The sequence below is a fragment of the Heterodontus francisci genome, chromosome 7 (genome assembly GCF_036365525.1).
Source record: "Heterodontus francisci isolate sHetFra1 chromosome 7, sHetFra1.hap1, whole genome shotgun sequence".
NCBI lineage: Eukaryota > Metazoa > Chordata > Chondrichthyes > Heterodontiformes > Heterodontidae > Heterodontus > Heterodontus francisci.
This window is the reverse complement of record NC_090377.1, coordinates 118,372,663-118,390,422: the sequence shown is the minus strand read 5'-3', so window position 1 is coordinate 118,390,422 and position 17,760 is coordinate 118,372,663. Positions and strand designations below refer to the sequence as shown.

At 39.8% G+C, this 17,760-nt stretch overlaps 1 protein-coding gene across 2 annotated transcripts in view; it reads right to left on the bottom strand.

Moving 5' to 3' along the window:
* Positions 1 to 585: 585 nt before the first annotated feature.
* itgb2 (integrin, beta 2) overlaps positions 586 to 17,760 on the bottom strand; it is a 76,275-nt gene continuing 59,100 nt past the window's right edge. For both annotated transcript variants that reach the window (XM_068036002.1, XM_068036003.1), the window contains exons 12-16: positions 14,952 to 15,184; positions 13,357 to 13,579; positions 11,419 to 11,627; positions 9,053 to 9,219; positions 586 to 4,307 (exon numbers count right to left, since the gene is read on the bottom strand). In XM_068036002.1, coding sequence (XP_067892103.1) covers positions 4,242 to 4,307; positions 9,053 to 9,219; positions 11,419 to 11,627; positions 13,357 to 13,579; positions 14,952 to 15,184 — 898 coding nt within the window. In that variant the 3' untranslated portion in view covers positions 586 to 4,241. The remainder of the gene's footprint in view (positions 4,308 to 9,052; positions 9,220 to 11,418; positions 11,628 to 13,356; positions 13,580 to 14,951; positions 15,185 to 17,760) is intronic.

Sequence of the window (17,760 nt, the reverse complement as noted above, 5' to 3'; positions counted from 1 at the left end):
TGTCTTAACCGGCCTCTCCCTTTGCTAACTGCTGCATCATAGGTCACTCACAAACAAGCAAGATATGAGTCCATGGACCATAAAGAACTTGTACTACCAGAAGCATAGTAACTACAGTCATATATAGAAACTAAAAAATGCACTTAACCACAAAACAAGTTCCTCTTTTGATGGTGCCTTGTACAGAATATTTCCTTCACTGGGATCAGTATTAGAAATCATTTGGATTCTTTCCTGGCAAGTTCTACCTAAAAGGGCATTGTGGGCTCTACCTGCAACACTTTTTTAAGCACAAAAAAACTGACTACTGACTTAATATTTACTTATCTATCCTCCACAGTTCATACAGCACGTGATTATTTCTGTGGTCCCTATTTTTGATGATTCTCTTTGAAAAAGAATTGTCGTGAGGTGATCCAGTTCAACCAAAATATCTCCATATCCTTCCTCAGTAGTTAAACCATCTCTTTTCCATTGCCCTCATGAAATTTATCATCCTGGAGCAGGTTCAGTGTTTACAAAGTTACTTCTTTGTTCTGTTTCAGCTCATTGAACACTGAGAATGACACCAGAAAAAGAGATATGCAAATTACAATGCTTCTCTTTATTCAACAATGAGTACCATCTTACATTTTTCTTCGAAAAATTCAGCTTTAGTTTAATAAAGACAACATAAGTTTTATCAATATTATACAATACATACAAGAATACTTTTAAAGCTTGCAATGATTCATCCAACAACATAATAATTAAGCCCTCAAAGCTCTTTGCCATTTTTAATACTGTTTGTTCCGAGGTTCTCCACGACTATGTAAATCTCCAGACCTCTTGAGTATGATTTTATAAAGTGTCGAGCAAAGTTTCAATGCTTTGATTGCCCAACAAAGTACTGAAGTCCTCTGTGTGGCATACTTTGGATAAAATGTTCAATTTCAGTGACAGATGGAGTTTATCCAACTTTGAGTTCAGATGCTAGATTGTCAAATCTACCCATGACCCCTGCATTGATAATATCTTGAGAATTACCTTCAAAAGAATTGTTGGAAAAGTAACATTTCTTGTTCTCTTTATCCTCTTTAGAAAATCCAAATTCCCAGAGATTGACATTCACCAGAGCAATCATTTCCCTCTAAGTGTGACATTATGTACAGCACTTCACTATTTACACTAAGAGTCGTTAGCAAACAGTTACAATTAAATTTGCTCAATGAGGAATTCAGCAGAGATTTCTATTTTAACCCACTCCAAGAATTCACCTTCAGTGCCTTCCTACCCCCAAACCACAAAAGCTGACCATTTCAGCAATGCTGAAAGATTGTCATCATTTCCACAATTGGCTAAAAATTAAAACTTAAGAGAAATAACAAAGGGAAGTTTGTTGGTAATGTAGGAGCATAACAGCTTGCAATAATATAGTACCTTTAAAATGAAAGAACGTAGCAAGGATGGAGTGGCAGAAGGAGTTAAGAAGAGAATTAAGGAGAAGTGGACCTTGCTGGTTGAAGTCACAGCCACCAAAGGTGGGGAGAATGGAGTGGGGCATTTACACAAGGCCGAAGTCGAGAGGATTGATAAAATCAGAGTGGGGAAGCAGGAGATTAAAGAGATGGGAGGAATGGTGTGACCATGAGGTCAACAATTTTAAATTTCAGGTGTTGAGGTACTAGAAACAATTTAAATTGGTGAGGATGGGCTGATAGATCAACATGATGTTGTTTGGGATAGGATATGAGCAGTTTTAGATGAGTTGAAGTTTTTGAAGGTGCAAGGCCATAGTATAATGGAGGAGATGAAGGCATATATGACTGTTTCAGCGCATGCTGGATGGATGAAGATGGACAATGTTATGGAGGTTGAAGCAAGCTAGCTTTGTGACAGAGAGGGTACGGGGTCATACACAGCCTGGGGTTGAACAGGACACCAAGGTTGTGAACACTGTGGTTAAGCCTGGAGCAGTGACAAGGCAAGGGAGGCAGTCTATGACGAAGGAGTGGAGTTTGTGGTGGGGCTTATCTTTACTGCTCTGAGCCTGTCTCCTAGCAATATCACAGAAGTACAGCACTTTACTCATCAAGGAGGAGAGCAGATAAAGCATGCCTGGGTTAACATGTTTGAACCTAGATATAGTTGTCAGTCAGCAAGAGTCTATCTCTGCTGTGAACTCTGTACAACAGACCTCAGGAGTAGTTTTACAAGAATCCAGTACTCCAGACAAATATGATTCTGTACAAAAGTGCAATTGTAAACTGTACATTGGAGGGTGTAAATTATGACATCTACTTTTTATGCATCTTAATTGTGTACTGATTAAATGTGGGCACCAACTTACATAATTCTGAGCACTCACCTCATGATTATATCTCAATTTCATAATTTAAAGTTTTAATACATGCTGCCTTAGATGGACCTACTTAGCTGTGAAGCCCTAAAACATTTGGAGACAATAAACTGCTGCTGTATTCCTGTATATTAGACAGCAGGAATTGTTTTGTATCTTATATATCCTCCTATTCTTGTGACAGCACAGGAGTGCAGGTTGTAAGGCACAGTTAGCATAGCACCAATGGAAGCAGTTTTGCGGTATTAACAACTGGTCACTGCCAACATTTTACCTGTAACTGGTTATATGCAAGTATTAGTCACAAACAAAAGAACAGTAAAACAATTAAATAAAATAGCTGTAGCTTGTGCAATGGAAAATATATTTACAGGAACTGGGACAGATGTGCTTCTGTTGCTGATTGAACATTCAAAAATACCAGACAAGTGCTTTAATATATTAACAGAAGTAATGGGTATTAGTTATTTTCAGTTGAAGAAAATCACTATCACTTGCTTGAGGCCAACGATCAACCACAAATTTATCGCCATTATTTTCTTCGACACTTGTGTTTTTGCCTGGTGTCCATTGATGAAAAATGGTTGTGATTTGGAACAATCCAAAGGTGAGCTGTTCATTCACTCACCTGAGAGGTATATTGGAAATAAAAGAAAAATGGATGAACGTATCAGGGATGAGATGCACAGGATTGCAGACAACTGTTTTTTAAGTGATCTGCAAATGTATGCCAAGAGTGTTATTTTTGGACAATAGAGAATTAATTCAATCTTATTCTGTTCAACTAATCTACATTTGAACGTGAAATGGCCATCAAGCTATACCAGAAGAAAATAACAAAACTGTCACAAAATTTATCAGGTTCTTCAACATTGCAACTGGAATTTGTTTTGCAGGAGCTGAAGCTATTACTTTGACACTGGTATTGGGCACCGATAGCTGGACTGGGTATGGAAAGCTGGCACGAGCATTTGAGACCAGTATTCGTAGTTGGACACTGGGTATCAAGTATTGGCGCTAGCAGCTAGTACAAATGTTTCATTTTGTAATCAGTGGCTGGTCCTGTAGGGCTGGTATTGGCAAATTGGCACAAATATAAATACTTAACATTCACAATTTGGTACCAGCCAAGATTCACATTGGAATTGATGAGTAATTTTAATGGTTTGATATTTGCTCCCATTTTTTTTTTCAGGAGATTAGGCCTCCTCCCTATTGCCTGTTTTTCAGCTATTGGATGAAAACAATAATAAACCATCCCTCATACAGTGCACCTTCCAGAAGAATCCTTTACTCCTGCTTTTTTCTGTAAAGATCTATTCGTTTGGATATTAACTCAGTGACAGGGAACAGCAGCAGGCTGCTGGTTTGAGGTCAGAAAATCTGGAGGAACAGGACACCAGGAACATTTTTTTTCCTGTTTCCTGGCCGCAGGCAGCAAGATTGAGAGGCTGGCTGATTGGCTGGTGGGTAGGCCTTTGGCACCAGGCTGCAGTCATAGAGCCGAGAAGAGCCAAGGGAAGGTCAGGAAGGCTGGGGATTGTGAGAGGAAGATCGGAGTCCAGAACTGGGGAAAGACTGAGAGGTTACCTGCCTGCCATCTCACCTCTGTTAAAACTGGAAGTGGGCATATTGGGCTTGGGATTCAAAATTTAACATTTTAACATCCCACCCGAACAAAGCCTGCCCATTTTTGAGGGTTAAAATTAGCAGTACCCCTGCTCCCCACCCCACCACTACCCCCATAACCGTTGTCTCTTTTGGTAATCTATCAAGTAAAAGTGAATGACCTTCACAGTTTTGAAAATAATCTGTAAAATAAGCAGTAAAGTTAGTCATTTTAAAACAGGCTTGATTGATGCAAACAAAACATGCTCAATGGTTTCTAGCTCCATACAAATCTTCAATCTTGACTGAAGTTGGGGTTAAAAGTGGTGGTGGTTGCCTTCTTAAACAGTGGATTATCAGCCTGATGGACAAACACAAAATAGGAAAACAATTAATTTTTTTACATCTTTACTTTCTGAAGATTACAGAATTACATACAGTAAAGAAATCGGCCATTTGGTCCAACCAGTCCATGTCAGTATTTATGCTGCACTCAGACCCAGTACAATAATCTGGGAAACCAAGGCAAAGCTAGCCTGGCAATTCCATCTGACAGCATTCAATGCTTTCTCAATTGAATCAAATGAGGATGGTAGATATGGAAAAGTTCACAGGCTGACTTATTCTAACCTCCCATTTTGGACAAATCTAGCTCACCTCCAGTTAATGGTGTAAACCCATGTTCCTTTAAAAATTAGTAATCTCCCATGGCATTTTATAAGAATAGATATACAGTTTGAAATATATACTCATTCAGTCCTCATTTTGAAGTCATATGTTCTGCCATAATATCAAATTGAAGTATAGCAAGTTGTCATTGAAAGTTTGCAGCAGTTCATGGAGAAGATTCTGTTAAAGCATCAAAGTTTCTCTGCAGTACATGCTGAGTCGTTGGGAGACAGAAAACTGAAGTTCTGAAGTGCCATCATTGTCAGCAGGGTGTACTTAATGTGTGATAAGTTTGCATTATAAACGTGGATATGGGAATTTATATTGGGAAAAGTTGACCTAAAGGTGTGACAAAATCACGACAATAGGAAGCAAGGTTTAACAGACAGTAAGTGTTAGCAGTATTTAAGATTTTTAAAATATAGTTATCTAAGGCTTCTCGTTTATTTTCATTTGCATTCAGACATATGTTAGAAAATGTTAATTCAGATGCTCACAATGATCTGCATGGAAGCCAATAGCTTTCTGTAGTTTTGTTAAGGAAAACATTCAAATCATTTTTCCATTTTTAGATACTGATACTCTGCAACAGTATGTAAAAATTCTTTAGCAAAGTCGTGTTAAGAGTTGATGAGAGTAGTGCATTGCATTTGGTGTTGTGGATATGGACTTTTAATAGGTGTTTGATAAAATACCACATAATAGATGTGTTAGCAAAATTGAATCACACAGGATTAAAGGGGCACAGAGACAAAATTGGCTGCAGGACAGAAAGCAGGGAGTAGCGGTGAACAGATTTTCAGACTGCAGTGACGTGTGCAGTGGTGTGGTGCTGCAACCACTTCTCTTTTTGATCTATATTAATGAACTGGACCTTGGTACTAATGGCATAATTTCAATTTCAGATCACACAAAACTCTGAAATGTAGTAAATAGTGATGACAATAACAATAGACTTCAGTAGGACATAGCAAGACTGGCGAAATGGGCAGTCACATTCGAGATGAAAATGAATACACTTTATCCTTTAGTGCGAAGTGATACATTTTGGTGGGAAGAATGAGGAAAGACAATATCAACTAATTGGTACAATTTTAAAGGAAATGTAGGAATAGAGACATAGGTGTGTACCTGAGCAAGTCTTTGAAGGTGGCAGAACAAGTCGAGAAGGCTGTTAAAAAGGCATACAAGATCCTTGGCTTTATTAAAATAGTCATAGAATACTAAAGCAAGGATGTTATGCTCAACCTTTATAAAATATTGGTTAGGCCCCAGCTGGAATATTGTGGCCAATTCTGGGCACCACACTTAGCAGGGAGGTCAAGGCCTCCATTGAGAGAATACAGAGGTAATTTACCAGAATGATGGCAGGGTTGAGAGAATTCAGTTATGCCGACAGACTGGAGAAGTTGGGATTATTCTCCTTAGAGCAGAGAAGATTAAGAGGAAATTTGAATGTGGTGTTCAAAATCATGAAGGATGTCTATAGCATACATGAGAATAAACAGTTTCCAGTGGCAGAAGCGTCAGCAACCAGAGAACACAGACTTAAGGTAATTGGCAAAAAAGGCAGAGGTGACATGAGGGAAAAATATTTGCACAATGTGTTGTTATGATCTGGAACGCACTGCCTGAAAGAGTGCTGGAAGCAGATTTAATAATAACTTTCAAAAGGGAATTGGATAAATACTTTAAGGGGAAACATTTGCAGGACTATTGGGAAAAGAGCAGGGGAGTGGGACTAATTGGACTGCTCTTTCAAAGAGCTGGCACAGGCACGATGGGCCGAACAGCCTCCATCTGTGCTGTACATTACAATAATTCCATGATTTTCTGATGTTTCCCTGCCAGCGTGGGTGGAAATTCAGCCAGTGGGCTGAGTGAGGTGCATGATTTGAATGGCCCAAGGCTCATTTCTGGTGCAGGGGGTGAATTTCTAATACACGCCGAAATCGGACTGAAGTTAAAATCAAGGCCATGAGCATTTGCTCACCCTATTAAAGAAGTGCTAAAAATTTGGAATTTTAGTCAGAATAAAGTGGCAGCCTTTGGAGGAATAAAAGACCAGGAATAGACCATTCAGCCCCTCGAGCCTGTTCTGTCACTCAATAAGATCATGGCTGATCTGTGTCTTAACTCCATCCATCCGCCTAGGCTCCATATCCTTTAATACCCTTGTCCAGCAAAAATATATTGCTCTCAGATTTATAATTATTCATTGAGCTAGCATCGATTGCTTTTTGGTGGGAGAGTGTTCCACACTTCCACTACTATTTGCGTGAAGAAGTCTTTCCTAACTTCTCTCCCAAATGGCCTGGTTCTTATTTTAAAGTTAAGAACCCATGTCTTAGACTCCCCCACCAGTGGAAAATGTTTCTATCTACCCTATAATTCCTTTCAAAATCCTAAAAACCTCAATCAAATCACCCCTTAACAATCTATGTTCCAGGGAATGTGAGCCTAGTTTATGTAATCTCTCCTCATAATCTAAGCCTTGGAGCCCTGGTAACATTCTGGTGAATCTGTGCTGCAGTCCTCCCAAGGCCAATATATCCTTTCTAAGGTGCGGTGCCCAGAAATATACACAGCATTCCAGATGTTGTCTAACCTGTGTATAGTATAGCTGCAGCAAATCCTTCTCCCTTTTTATTTTTTGGCCATCTAGTTCCAAGGTCTAACACACCATTAGCCTTTTTGATTTTTTTTGTACCTGACTGCTACATTTTTGTGATCCCTAAATCTCTTTGGTCCTCCACCGTTACTAGCTTTTTACCATTTAAATAATACTCAGAACTATTCCAAAATGGATGACCTCACGCTTATCTGCATTGAAATCCATCTGTCACAGTTTTTCCCACTCACTTTATAAATGTCTCTTTGTAATTGTATGCTGCCGTCGACACTAATTACTATATCACCAAACTTTGCGTTATTGGAAAACTTGGATACACGACTCTCCATTGTGTTATCTAAGTCATTAATAAATATAAATAGTTGAAGCCTCAGCACAGATCCTTGTGAAACACCACTAGTCACTTGCTTCCAATTTGAGTACATACCCATTAACCCTGCTCTCTGGATTCTACCGCCTAACCAGGTCAATAATTTACCTTCAATGCCATGGGCTTTAATTTTAGCTGGCAGTCTTTTATGCGGAGCCTTATCAAATGACTTTTGGAAGTCTGTATAAGCCAAACTCATAAATATTAGCCTGTCGACTACTTTAGTTACTTCCTCAAAAAATGTAATTTTATTCAGTAGACATGACCTACCCTTTAAAAATTCTTGTTGGCTCTCTCTAATCAACTCAAATTTATCTAAGTGCTCAGTTACCATATTCCTAATTATAGATTCCAATAACTTGCCCACAACAGATGTTAGACTAACAGGCCTATAGTTTCCAGTTTTCTTTCTCTCACCTTCTTTATTCGGTTAAGATATTTTCCATTATAAATAGGGGCTTAGGAATTTATTTGAAAGCAGCATTGGGCAGGATGGCTGAATCAAAGCTAGGACCCCATGCAGAAGCAGATATTGATCATTGCTGCCACATTGGAATGGAAACCACAGCCAGCGAGGTGAGCCAGAAGGCTCTGGGTTCATTTCCCACCTGAGAGACTTCAGCACATAATCTAAGCTGATGCTCCACTGCAGTACAGAGGAAGTGCTGCACTGTTGGAGGTGCCGTCTTTTGGATGAGATGTTAAACCGAGGCCCCGTCTGCCCCCTCAGATGGATGTAAACGATCCCACGGCAATATTTCGAAGAACAGCAGGGGAGATCTCTACCATGCCCTGGATAATATTTAATCCCTCAACCAACATGACCAAAGAATGGATTATTTGGTCATTATCACATTGTTGTTTGTCGGACCTTGCTGAGCAAATATTGTCTGCCACCCTTCCTGCATCAAAACAATGACTACACTTCAAAAGTATTTTGTTGGCTATACATCACTTTTGGACATCCTGCGGTCTTTCTTTTGTTGGGCAAAGAGAGCCAACTGTACTGTATTTATTTGTATTTGGAATCTGTTTGGAGAAAATAAATTAAAAGTACTATAACATAATTAATATTTAAAAAAGATTCAAAACTTATGTGGTTGTTTACCACTTAGTCCAGAAAAAAAGATTGCTTGAAAGTGTTATGAGAAAACAAGTTTGATTGCACAAAGCCTGCAACTGCATGTAGGCTCAAAACAGTTGTTCTAATGTATTCTGGTGTCACATTAACAGGAAGATCCAATTAAAAATTGTGATACCTATTGCAGAAAAAGTGTTACATACAAACATAACGCATGGGTGTGAACACATTTAACATGCAAAAGTCCTGAAGCACTGTATACATCATAGTGTTTCAATGGGAGGACATGACTGACATAACAATTTCAACAATGTATAGCTTTGTCATGAAGTGCAACTAAACATTTCTACGTACGTCATTCCACTTGGATTTTGCTCTTTCCTTTTCAAATTTTTTATACTCTCTTCTGTCATAGAGTTCAGTCACCAACTTCCAGATCAGGAGAATTAGCAGTCCAATCAGAAGCACACCAACCAGTCCACCAGCAACAATAGCAATGACATTTGTAGGCTCAGGGCATTCTGAAATTATGAAATAGAAACATAAGGTCACAGAGACAATTGGTCGCAATTCTATCCCAGTGCAACTCCTCTCGCAGAGACCTTGCCCCATCACATCATGGCCATACCAGTGAGAAGTGAGCATCTTAACTTCTGTATGACCAGGACCATTTTCATAAACACTTTTTTTCGCACTTGGCTGATGTCACCATTGGTTTGGGTATTCCATATCTGGCCATAATGTTACCAATGTTTGATGTTAATTACCTTTTACTTTGGTGTCTGTGTACTTGTCAAGATGAGGAATAATGGTGCTACACCATTCAGTTAGCTCAGGCATAGCAAGTCAGACACAGTGTAGCACTCTGCAACACCCTGACAGTCTTAGTTTAGTTTAGTTTAGTTTAATCTCTTAATCAGAGAAGTGCACAGGCATCCACTAATATGGTATTTCCAACATGCACAGAGTGTCAATTTTTAAGAGTATTTTAGTTGACACTTCGGGATATTGCAATGGCACCATCTCCATAACATTAGCTGTTAAATAACTGTTAGAGCAAATTCCTAAAACCAAAAGGGGCTGTGGGGAAAGACAAAGTAAAGATAAAATGATTTTTTTTTAAATAGTTTCAGCACTGCCCTGACAAATACATTGTTGATTCTGTTTTCAGAGTGATGTGGGAGGAGGTTTGCAGGCAGTTAGGATGTTGGGGAAAGCATGGGTTTATCTTTGCTTACTCAAGCACATGCAAAATATGTTGCATACAAGTCTTCCACACCCAGTGTTATTTTTTGATTAAAGTATGTCATGCACGAAAAGAGCCATGATGAAATAAACAATGAAATGGAGGAATTATGAAATTAAAAATTCAACTGTTAAAACTAAATCGAAAAAAACTAAAACAAGAACTTGGACACTTGAACCACAGTCAGAAGGGAGTAGTAACCACACTTCCAGCACTTCCTGTTCTGGAAACAAACAAACTTATCTGCAAAGATGAAACTCGTTCATCTCGTCTGAAATAGCTCTGAGGAGGACCCCTTTGAAATTGAAAAGAGGACTATTGCATATTAATGACTTTTATCAACATGAATGGATGAATAAAGGATGCCGGAGACAGTCTGACTCACAGCCAAAAACAGGATGAATGGGTGTGAAGTAGCAGCATCACAGCAGAATAGTACCCATTCAAACATTAATCGATAGTCATGGTTATCATCTCCTTGCCCATTGTGTGGTCATAACAGGGGAGAGGACCATGCATCTCCAAACAGAAACTCCAATGTGAAAGATTTTTTACTTTAAAAGGTAACCCTCTGGGGAAGAGAGGGAGTGATCAAGCCAACACCACAGAAAGCCTGTTCAGCCAAGGGCTGTGTGAGGGATCCAGACAGGTAAGAAAGAATCCCTGCTGCTAATTCTACACTTCAACTTGCTGTAGCAGAGACCTGAAAGTGACCACCATCTCCAGAGGGAAGTCTTAACCACCAGAAATCTACAACACCGTAACAAGTTCAAGACTACAAACACCCAGGCCTGCATCTTTAAAAAGAGACTGTTCTCCTTAGAAGATTGAACAGGTTTACAATAAACCATGAACACCTACCTCACTTTGAACTACATCCTATTCTTTTCTCTCTATCTATCTATTCTTGCGTATGTGTGTGTGAGTAAATGTGTGTGTGAGTGAGGTTGCAACCATTTTGGGAATTGTGTAAAAATAAATCTTTTCTCACTTACGAGAAAACCTATCATTTGTCTGTTTATTTGATCCTAAAACACTCAGGGACTAACTCACCATTTTTAACAAAATACAATTGCTGTCAGTTGGGAGGTGAACAGTGGGAACCACCCGTACTCATTTCCACCTGTCAGTAACAAGTATATAATAAGGAATTTTAAGAGCAGGAAGAGCTCTTTAGGTTCAATACGCTCTGCATAATTTGATAGAAAACAAATTTAATTACTCACCAGATCTTGAACCTGCAATCCTCTAGCATTCCAATCTCCTGTTATCATGTCTACCACATCAATATACAGAATTATTCACTGAGCCACTGGAGATTAAGAGTCCCTTATGGCCCAGTAAAGTCTCATACATGGATTTAAAAAAGAACAAAAATGCAAGACTGTCATCTTGTCATGCAATATTGAGCACATCTGTATATTTTGTGTCTTTATTGCAGTTTGTTTATACAAAGAAAGAAATTTATGCAAACCTGTTTTTGTCTTGATAGTCACATGATACTGTGAGACCCCATCTAACTCCTTCATCAAAAAATTCATCCAGCAGTTCTTGGAGTCCTTTTCTTTACACGCATTCTGGTCTTTTAGTTCTTCCACTACATTGTGTTGTATATTCTTACAGGATTCACTGCAGTTTTTCTGGTATGGACCACTTGAAAATCCAAGACACTCAATGCAATGTCTGTTTTAAATAAAATGAGAAATACCAAGGTCACAAACTGCACTCTAAACACAGTACCACCCATTCCTCCCTTACAATCTAAGATAGGTCACTGACATGAAAAGGACAGTGTGCCTTCTCCCTATTACATAAAGTATTTTAAATATTCAAGCCTATCGGTCTTATGAGCACCATTATATTTGCTCTAAACAAGATATTATAACAGCAAGGCCTTGATGGAGTGGGAGAAGTCAAAGATGTAGAACTGTTCAGTGTGGGGCATTCAATTTTAACCCTAAACCTCCTAAATCAACATTTACCTGTCCACCTGAAATTTATGTGCTCATCCAAAACTCTGCTACCCATATCCTAACTCACACAAAGTCCCATTCACCTATCACCCCTGTGCTCACTCAACCTACAATGGCTGCCAGTCCAGCCATGCCTCAATTTTAAAATTCACATCCTTGTTTTCAAGTCCATTCATGGCCTCGCCCCTCCCTATCTCTGTAACTTCCTGCAGCCCTGCAACCTTCAAATATGGCTGCACTTTTCCAATTCCAGCCTCTTGCACTTCACCGAGTTTAATTGCTCCACCATTGAAGATCGTGCCATCAGCTCTCCAGGCACCAAGCTGTGGAATTCCCTCCCTAAACCTCTTTAGCTCTCTCTTCTCCTTTAAGACACTCCTTAAAACCTGCCTCTTTGACCAAGCTTTTGGTCACCTGTCATAATATCTCCCTATGTGACTGTGAATGTTATCCATTGGACATATTCCTTATTGCATTAAAGGCACTTTTTAATTGCAAGTTGTTGTTGCTGTTGAAACATTCAAATCTGCAACATACAAAGTTTAAGGAAATTAGAACCGTCTTTTGTACAATTGACCCAGCATCGATATCGACGGCTGGAAACAGCTTGTGATGTGCTGAAGATCGTGTTGCAGCCACAATGAACTGTCTACAACTGTTTCCCATGAATTTAGGTATGAAACTATAATAACCCATCTTTACAAAACAGAGGTACACTGGTCAAAATTTATTCTCGTATGGAGTTTGCAAAACAATGTCAGATTTACTTGGATACTATTATACTAATAACCAGCAGGATTTCCTGGCTTGATTTAAAAATTGTGATTTGATGTTATACATTTGCTTTACAGTAAATATATGTTTGTAATGCTGCATATTTTAAAAAGAAATATTCAAAGTGTACAGCAGGTTGATCAGCATATGAAAAAGAAAGGTCATTGAACACTTATGATAAAGGGCTCCACCCGAAAGACTGAATTTGTCTTTCAAATGCTGATCTATCTGCCGTACAATGACAGCATTTTCAATAAAAGTAAAATACTGCAGATGCTGGAAATCTGAAATAAAAACAGAAAATGCTGGAAATACTCAGCAGGTCAGGCAGCATCTATGGAGAGAGAAGCAAAGTTAACATTTCAGGTCTATCGCCTTTCATCAGAATGCTCTACAGAATTTTCAGATTCTTTTAGCTGACCAGCATTTGAAGAAGCAGTGAAAACATCTTTTTTCAGGAATTCCCCAGTAATGGGATTTACAACAAAGTAAATTAAAGCTCCTTGCTCTAGAAACATGGGTTCTGACCAGAGTTAGTCAAGATCTCGAGGAACAGCAACTGCCAATCCATTTTTTGTTTATCTCCATGTTGTAGGTTGCATGCTAAGATTAGTCTCTGATTTCTAATGGGTGTCTTAACTGGCAGCTCTCAGATGGGTACTTACACATAGGTCGGACATGGAGATGGACAGCCAGGGCATTCTTTGCAGTACGGAGGCTGATAACCTGCATTACATATACACTGGTTACAGGTGCATTTTCCTCTTCCACTGCAGATGGCACTATTTTGGTTCTGCTTACATTGCTCATTAGCATTTTCACACTCACAGGCAGTTCCATCAAAGCCTGGATTACATCGACATATTCCACAATCACATTTTCCATGACCTGAAGGATACCATAAGGGACATCAGTGGTAGTGCTTCTGCAGCCTCCTTCACAATTGCATTCATTTCTATGATAATACCTGTATGCAATACATTCTATACCACAGAGTACAAGCATCAGCCACAGGGAGTAATAATCCACAGAACGTGCCAATTATAGGGCCATCACATCTAGGTGATACTCCAAGCAAAATCAGTGGGCTGAATTTTACCAGCCACCCCCCCCAACATCGGGGGTCATGGTAGGGGGGGCCGGAAAATGCCTCTGGGAGAGGGCTGCCATGGGCCTCGTGCCAGGAAGGCCCGGACCCATATTGCAGACGGCTGCGAGGCATTGTGGCGGCCCCCCGTCGCGCGGCGGCAGGACCGCCATTTAAATATGCTAACAAATGTAAATGAACTAATTAATAAACTACCTGGTCCCACTGGCCGTTCCACTCTGATATTGCGGTCGGTGGCCGGCACTCCCGTGCCGTTTGATCTCCGACCAGTGATGTAAGGCGGAACACTGGTGGGGAGTGGGGAGCAGATAAGTTCTTCAGAGCGGGAGTGGGGGGGGGGGGGGTCAAACTAATTTCATTGGTCTAGGGGGTGGTGGGAAGGGGTAAAGATTAAAGTTTGTGACCATTGGGGTGGGGAAGGTCAGGTGTGAAAGGTAAGTATTTTGGTGGGGAGAAGACAAGGAATGAATTGTTTGGTCATTGCAGGGATAGGAAAGGGGCTTGAAACTTTATTAACTTTTTTCAAATAAAGTCCATGTCTCTATTGCTTTAAAAATTCAAATTAAATTTAAGGGCTTGAAGCGCTTTAAAAATGGCGTCGGCGCCAGTGCAATGGCACCGGACACCGTTGCTGGGGACGGAGTGCCCGCCCCCTCCACGTCATTGGGGGGGATGGTCCACCCCAGCCACATTTAATATCGCGGCGGCTCCGCGTGTGCAGGCCACCATCTTTTATAGCTGCCGCCAATTACAGCGGCAGCAACATAAAATCCAAGCCAGTGTTTCCAAACAGTCCCTGCATTTTCTATCAGCCAAATACAGAACAGCACAAATCATTAATTCACTGGTAAAAGGCAGGTGCTCTGTGCTTCAGTGCCTCCATTCAGTACACCTGGGAAAGAAAAGAAGCAAAGAGCATGGTCCACGTACTGATGCATAGCTGCATGCTAGCCCCTTAAAATGGATCTAAATGATTGTATATTTTTGTCATATTTTGATTCATCAGTGCATCACAGGGATCCATGTGACTTTCCCCTCACCAGTTAAGTTAGAAAACAAAGAAGTGAGGTTCCATGTGTGGGAGGTGCTGTTAAAGAATAAAAACATATTAATTAAAGGAGAAATTTTAAAAATATTTCCAATTAGACTCACCAGCACACAGTTTACCCAGGTTTCGCTCACAGTTCTGGTCATCACACTCACAGTACTTGCCATAGATTTTCTTATTGGGGTTTGTATGACAAATGCATGCACCACACACACAATCTCCCTGGTTACTGCACAAAGCTGAAGTGTTGTCTATACGGCAGGCTGCATCCAGTTCTTGAGTGGAACGCTGCTCAGGGTCACACTCACAAAACTTGCCAATTCGATCCTTAGTACATCTAGAAAGAAGCACAGAAATTGGGCTCAACTCCTCCAATAAGTCAAGCAACTGATATGGTGCACGCATATAATAGAAGCGAAGAACAGTAAAGACCATCCACCCCTCAAACCCATTCCTTCCTTGCCTACATAACAACAATGGCTGGACTTCGAAAGTAATTCACTGGTTGTGAAGTGTTTTAAGATGTCCTCAGGATATGACAGGGCACTACACAAATACAAATTATTTCATTCAATCAACCACACACAATCCACTTGATCATGCATTCCTCTTAAATCAGCTAATTTTCTAAAGGTTGTCTCATGTTTCTTCCTGTGTCCTCCCTCATCCCAATAAATTGAGTGAAACTCTAGAATGCCAACCTGACCTGCCATGTAACATATCTGTAATATATTGAAGTTCTTTTGTGGGTCCCGTATTCTATTGACAACTGCTGTGTCATTATTTCCTGTGAGACTCTATCATGTTATTAGTTGGTGCTTCAGTTTGATTTCTAATGTTAATCTGAACAGTGGCTGTCACAGCATGTCACCTGACTATGCGCCGCTGGATGATCATATAAATATATCCATTAAATTGCTTCTTTTTGTCTTTTAATTTGTTCATGAAAGTTTTTACTTGAAGTCTTCACTTCTCTCTAAAATTAGGGCTTAGACTCATATATTGTCCAGAGGTAACTCATTGCTCATTTGTGCAGTCTGAACATGCAGAGTGTAACCAATTTTCAAGATTTATCAGTATCATTCAGTCTGTTAAACCGTTTCTTTGGCTTTTAGCAGTTTGTGCTCAGCTGTTTTAGATTGTTTGGAGAAGAGCAAAAAGGACAAATTTCAATATTTTTTATCAGGTAAGTTTCTGTTGAGTTTTTTTAAACTGTTTTCCGTGAGTGAGAGATTAAAAAGACAATGTACTTACTACAAACTTGTAGCTTTTATTGTGTTCAAGAACGTCAGAAAAGCATTAAATTGAGAGAGGAAGAGTATCTTTGCTCATAAGAACATAGGGAACTAGGAGCAGGAGTAGGCCATTCAGCCCTTTGAGCCCACTCTGCCATTCTATGAGATCATGGCTGATCTTCCACTTCAACACCATTTTCCTGCACTATTCCATATCCTTTGATGTTTTTAATATGTTGAAATCTATCAATCTCAGTTTCGAAAATATTCAACGACTGGGGCAGAGAATTCCTTGTAATTTAAATAAATTTTTCAAGACACATTGAACCTTGAGGCTTGGATAATAATGATCTGATTGGGCATAGTCAACATGGATTTATGAATGGGAAATCACGTTTGACGAACCTGTTGGAGTTTTTTGAGGATGTTACTAACAGAATCGATAAAGGGGAGTCGGTGGACATAGTATACTTGGATTTTCAGAAGGCTTCTGATAAAGTTAGCAAAATTAAAGCACATGGGATAGGAGGTAATATACTGGCATGGATTAAGGATTGGTTAACAGGCAGAAAACAAAGAGTAGGAATAAACAGGTCATTCTTGTGTTGGAAGGCTCTGACTAGTGGGGTACTGCAGGGATCAGTACTTGGGCCCCAGCTGTTCACAAAAAATATCAATGATTTGGATGTGGGGACCAAATGTAATATTTCCAAGTTTGCAGATGACACAAACCCAGATGAGAATGTGTGTTGTGAGGAAGATGCAAAGCGGCTTCAAGGGGATTTGGACAAACTTAGTGAGTTGGCAAGAACGTGACAGATGGAATATAATGTGGAAAAATGTGAGGTTATCCACTTTGGTAGGAAGAATAGATGTGCAGAGTATTTCTGAAATGGTAGGAGGTTAGAAAGTGTAGATGTACAAAGAGACCTGAATGTCTTCGTCAATAAGTCACTGAAAGCTAACATACAGGTGCAGCAAGCAATTAGGAAAGCTAATGGTATGTTTATCGCCTTTATCGCAAGAGGATTTTAGTACAGGAGTACTAACGTCTCGCTTCAATTGTATAGAACCTTGGTTAGACAGCACCTGGAGTACTGTGTGCAGTTTTGGTCCCCTTACCTTAGGAAGGATAATATTGCCATAGAGGGAGTGCAACGAAGGTTCACCAGACTTGTTCCCGGGATGGCGGGACTGTCCTATGACAAGAGATTGGGGAAACTATTCTCTAGAGTTTCGAAGAAGGAGAGGTGATCTCATTGAAACCTACAAAATTCTGAAAGGGATAGACAGGGTAGATGCAGGAAAGATGTTTCCCCTGGTTGAGAAGTCTAGAACGAGGGGACACAATTTCAAAATAAGGGGGAAGCCACTTAAGACAGAGATGAGGAGAAATTTCTTTGCTCAGAGGGTTGTGAATCTTTGGAATTCTCTACCCCAGAGGGCTGTGGAAGCTCAGTCATTGAGTATTTAAAGTAGAGATTGACAGATTTCTAAATACCAATGACATAAATGGATATGAGGAATAGTGTGGGAAAAAGGTATTGAAGTGGATGATCAGCCATGATCATATTGAACGGAGCAGGCTTGATGGGCTGAATGGCCTACTCCTGCTCCTATGTTCCTATGTAACAAAAAGCCTTTAACTTGTGGTTTGCTGGCAGTTAGAAAAATGTAA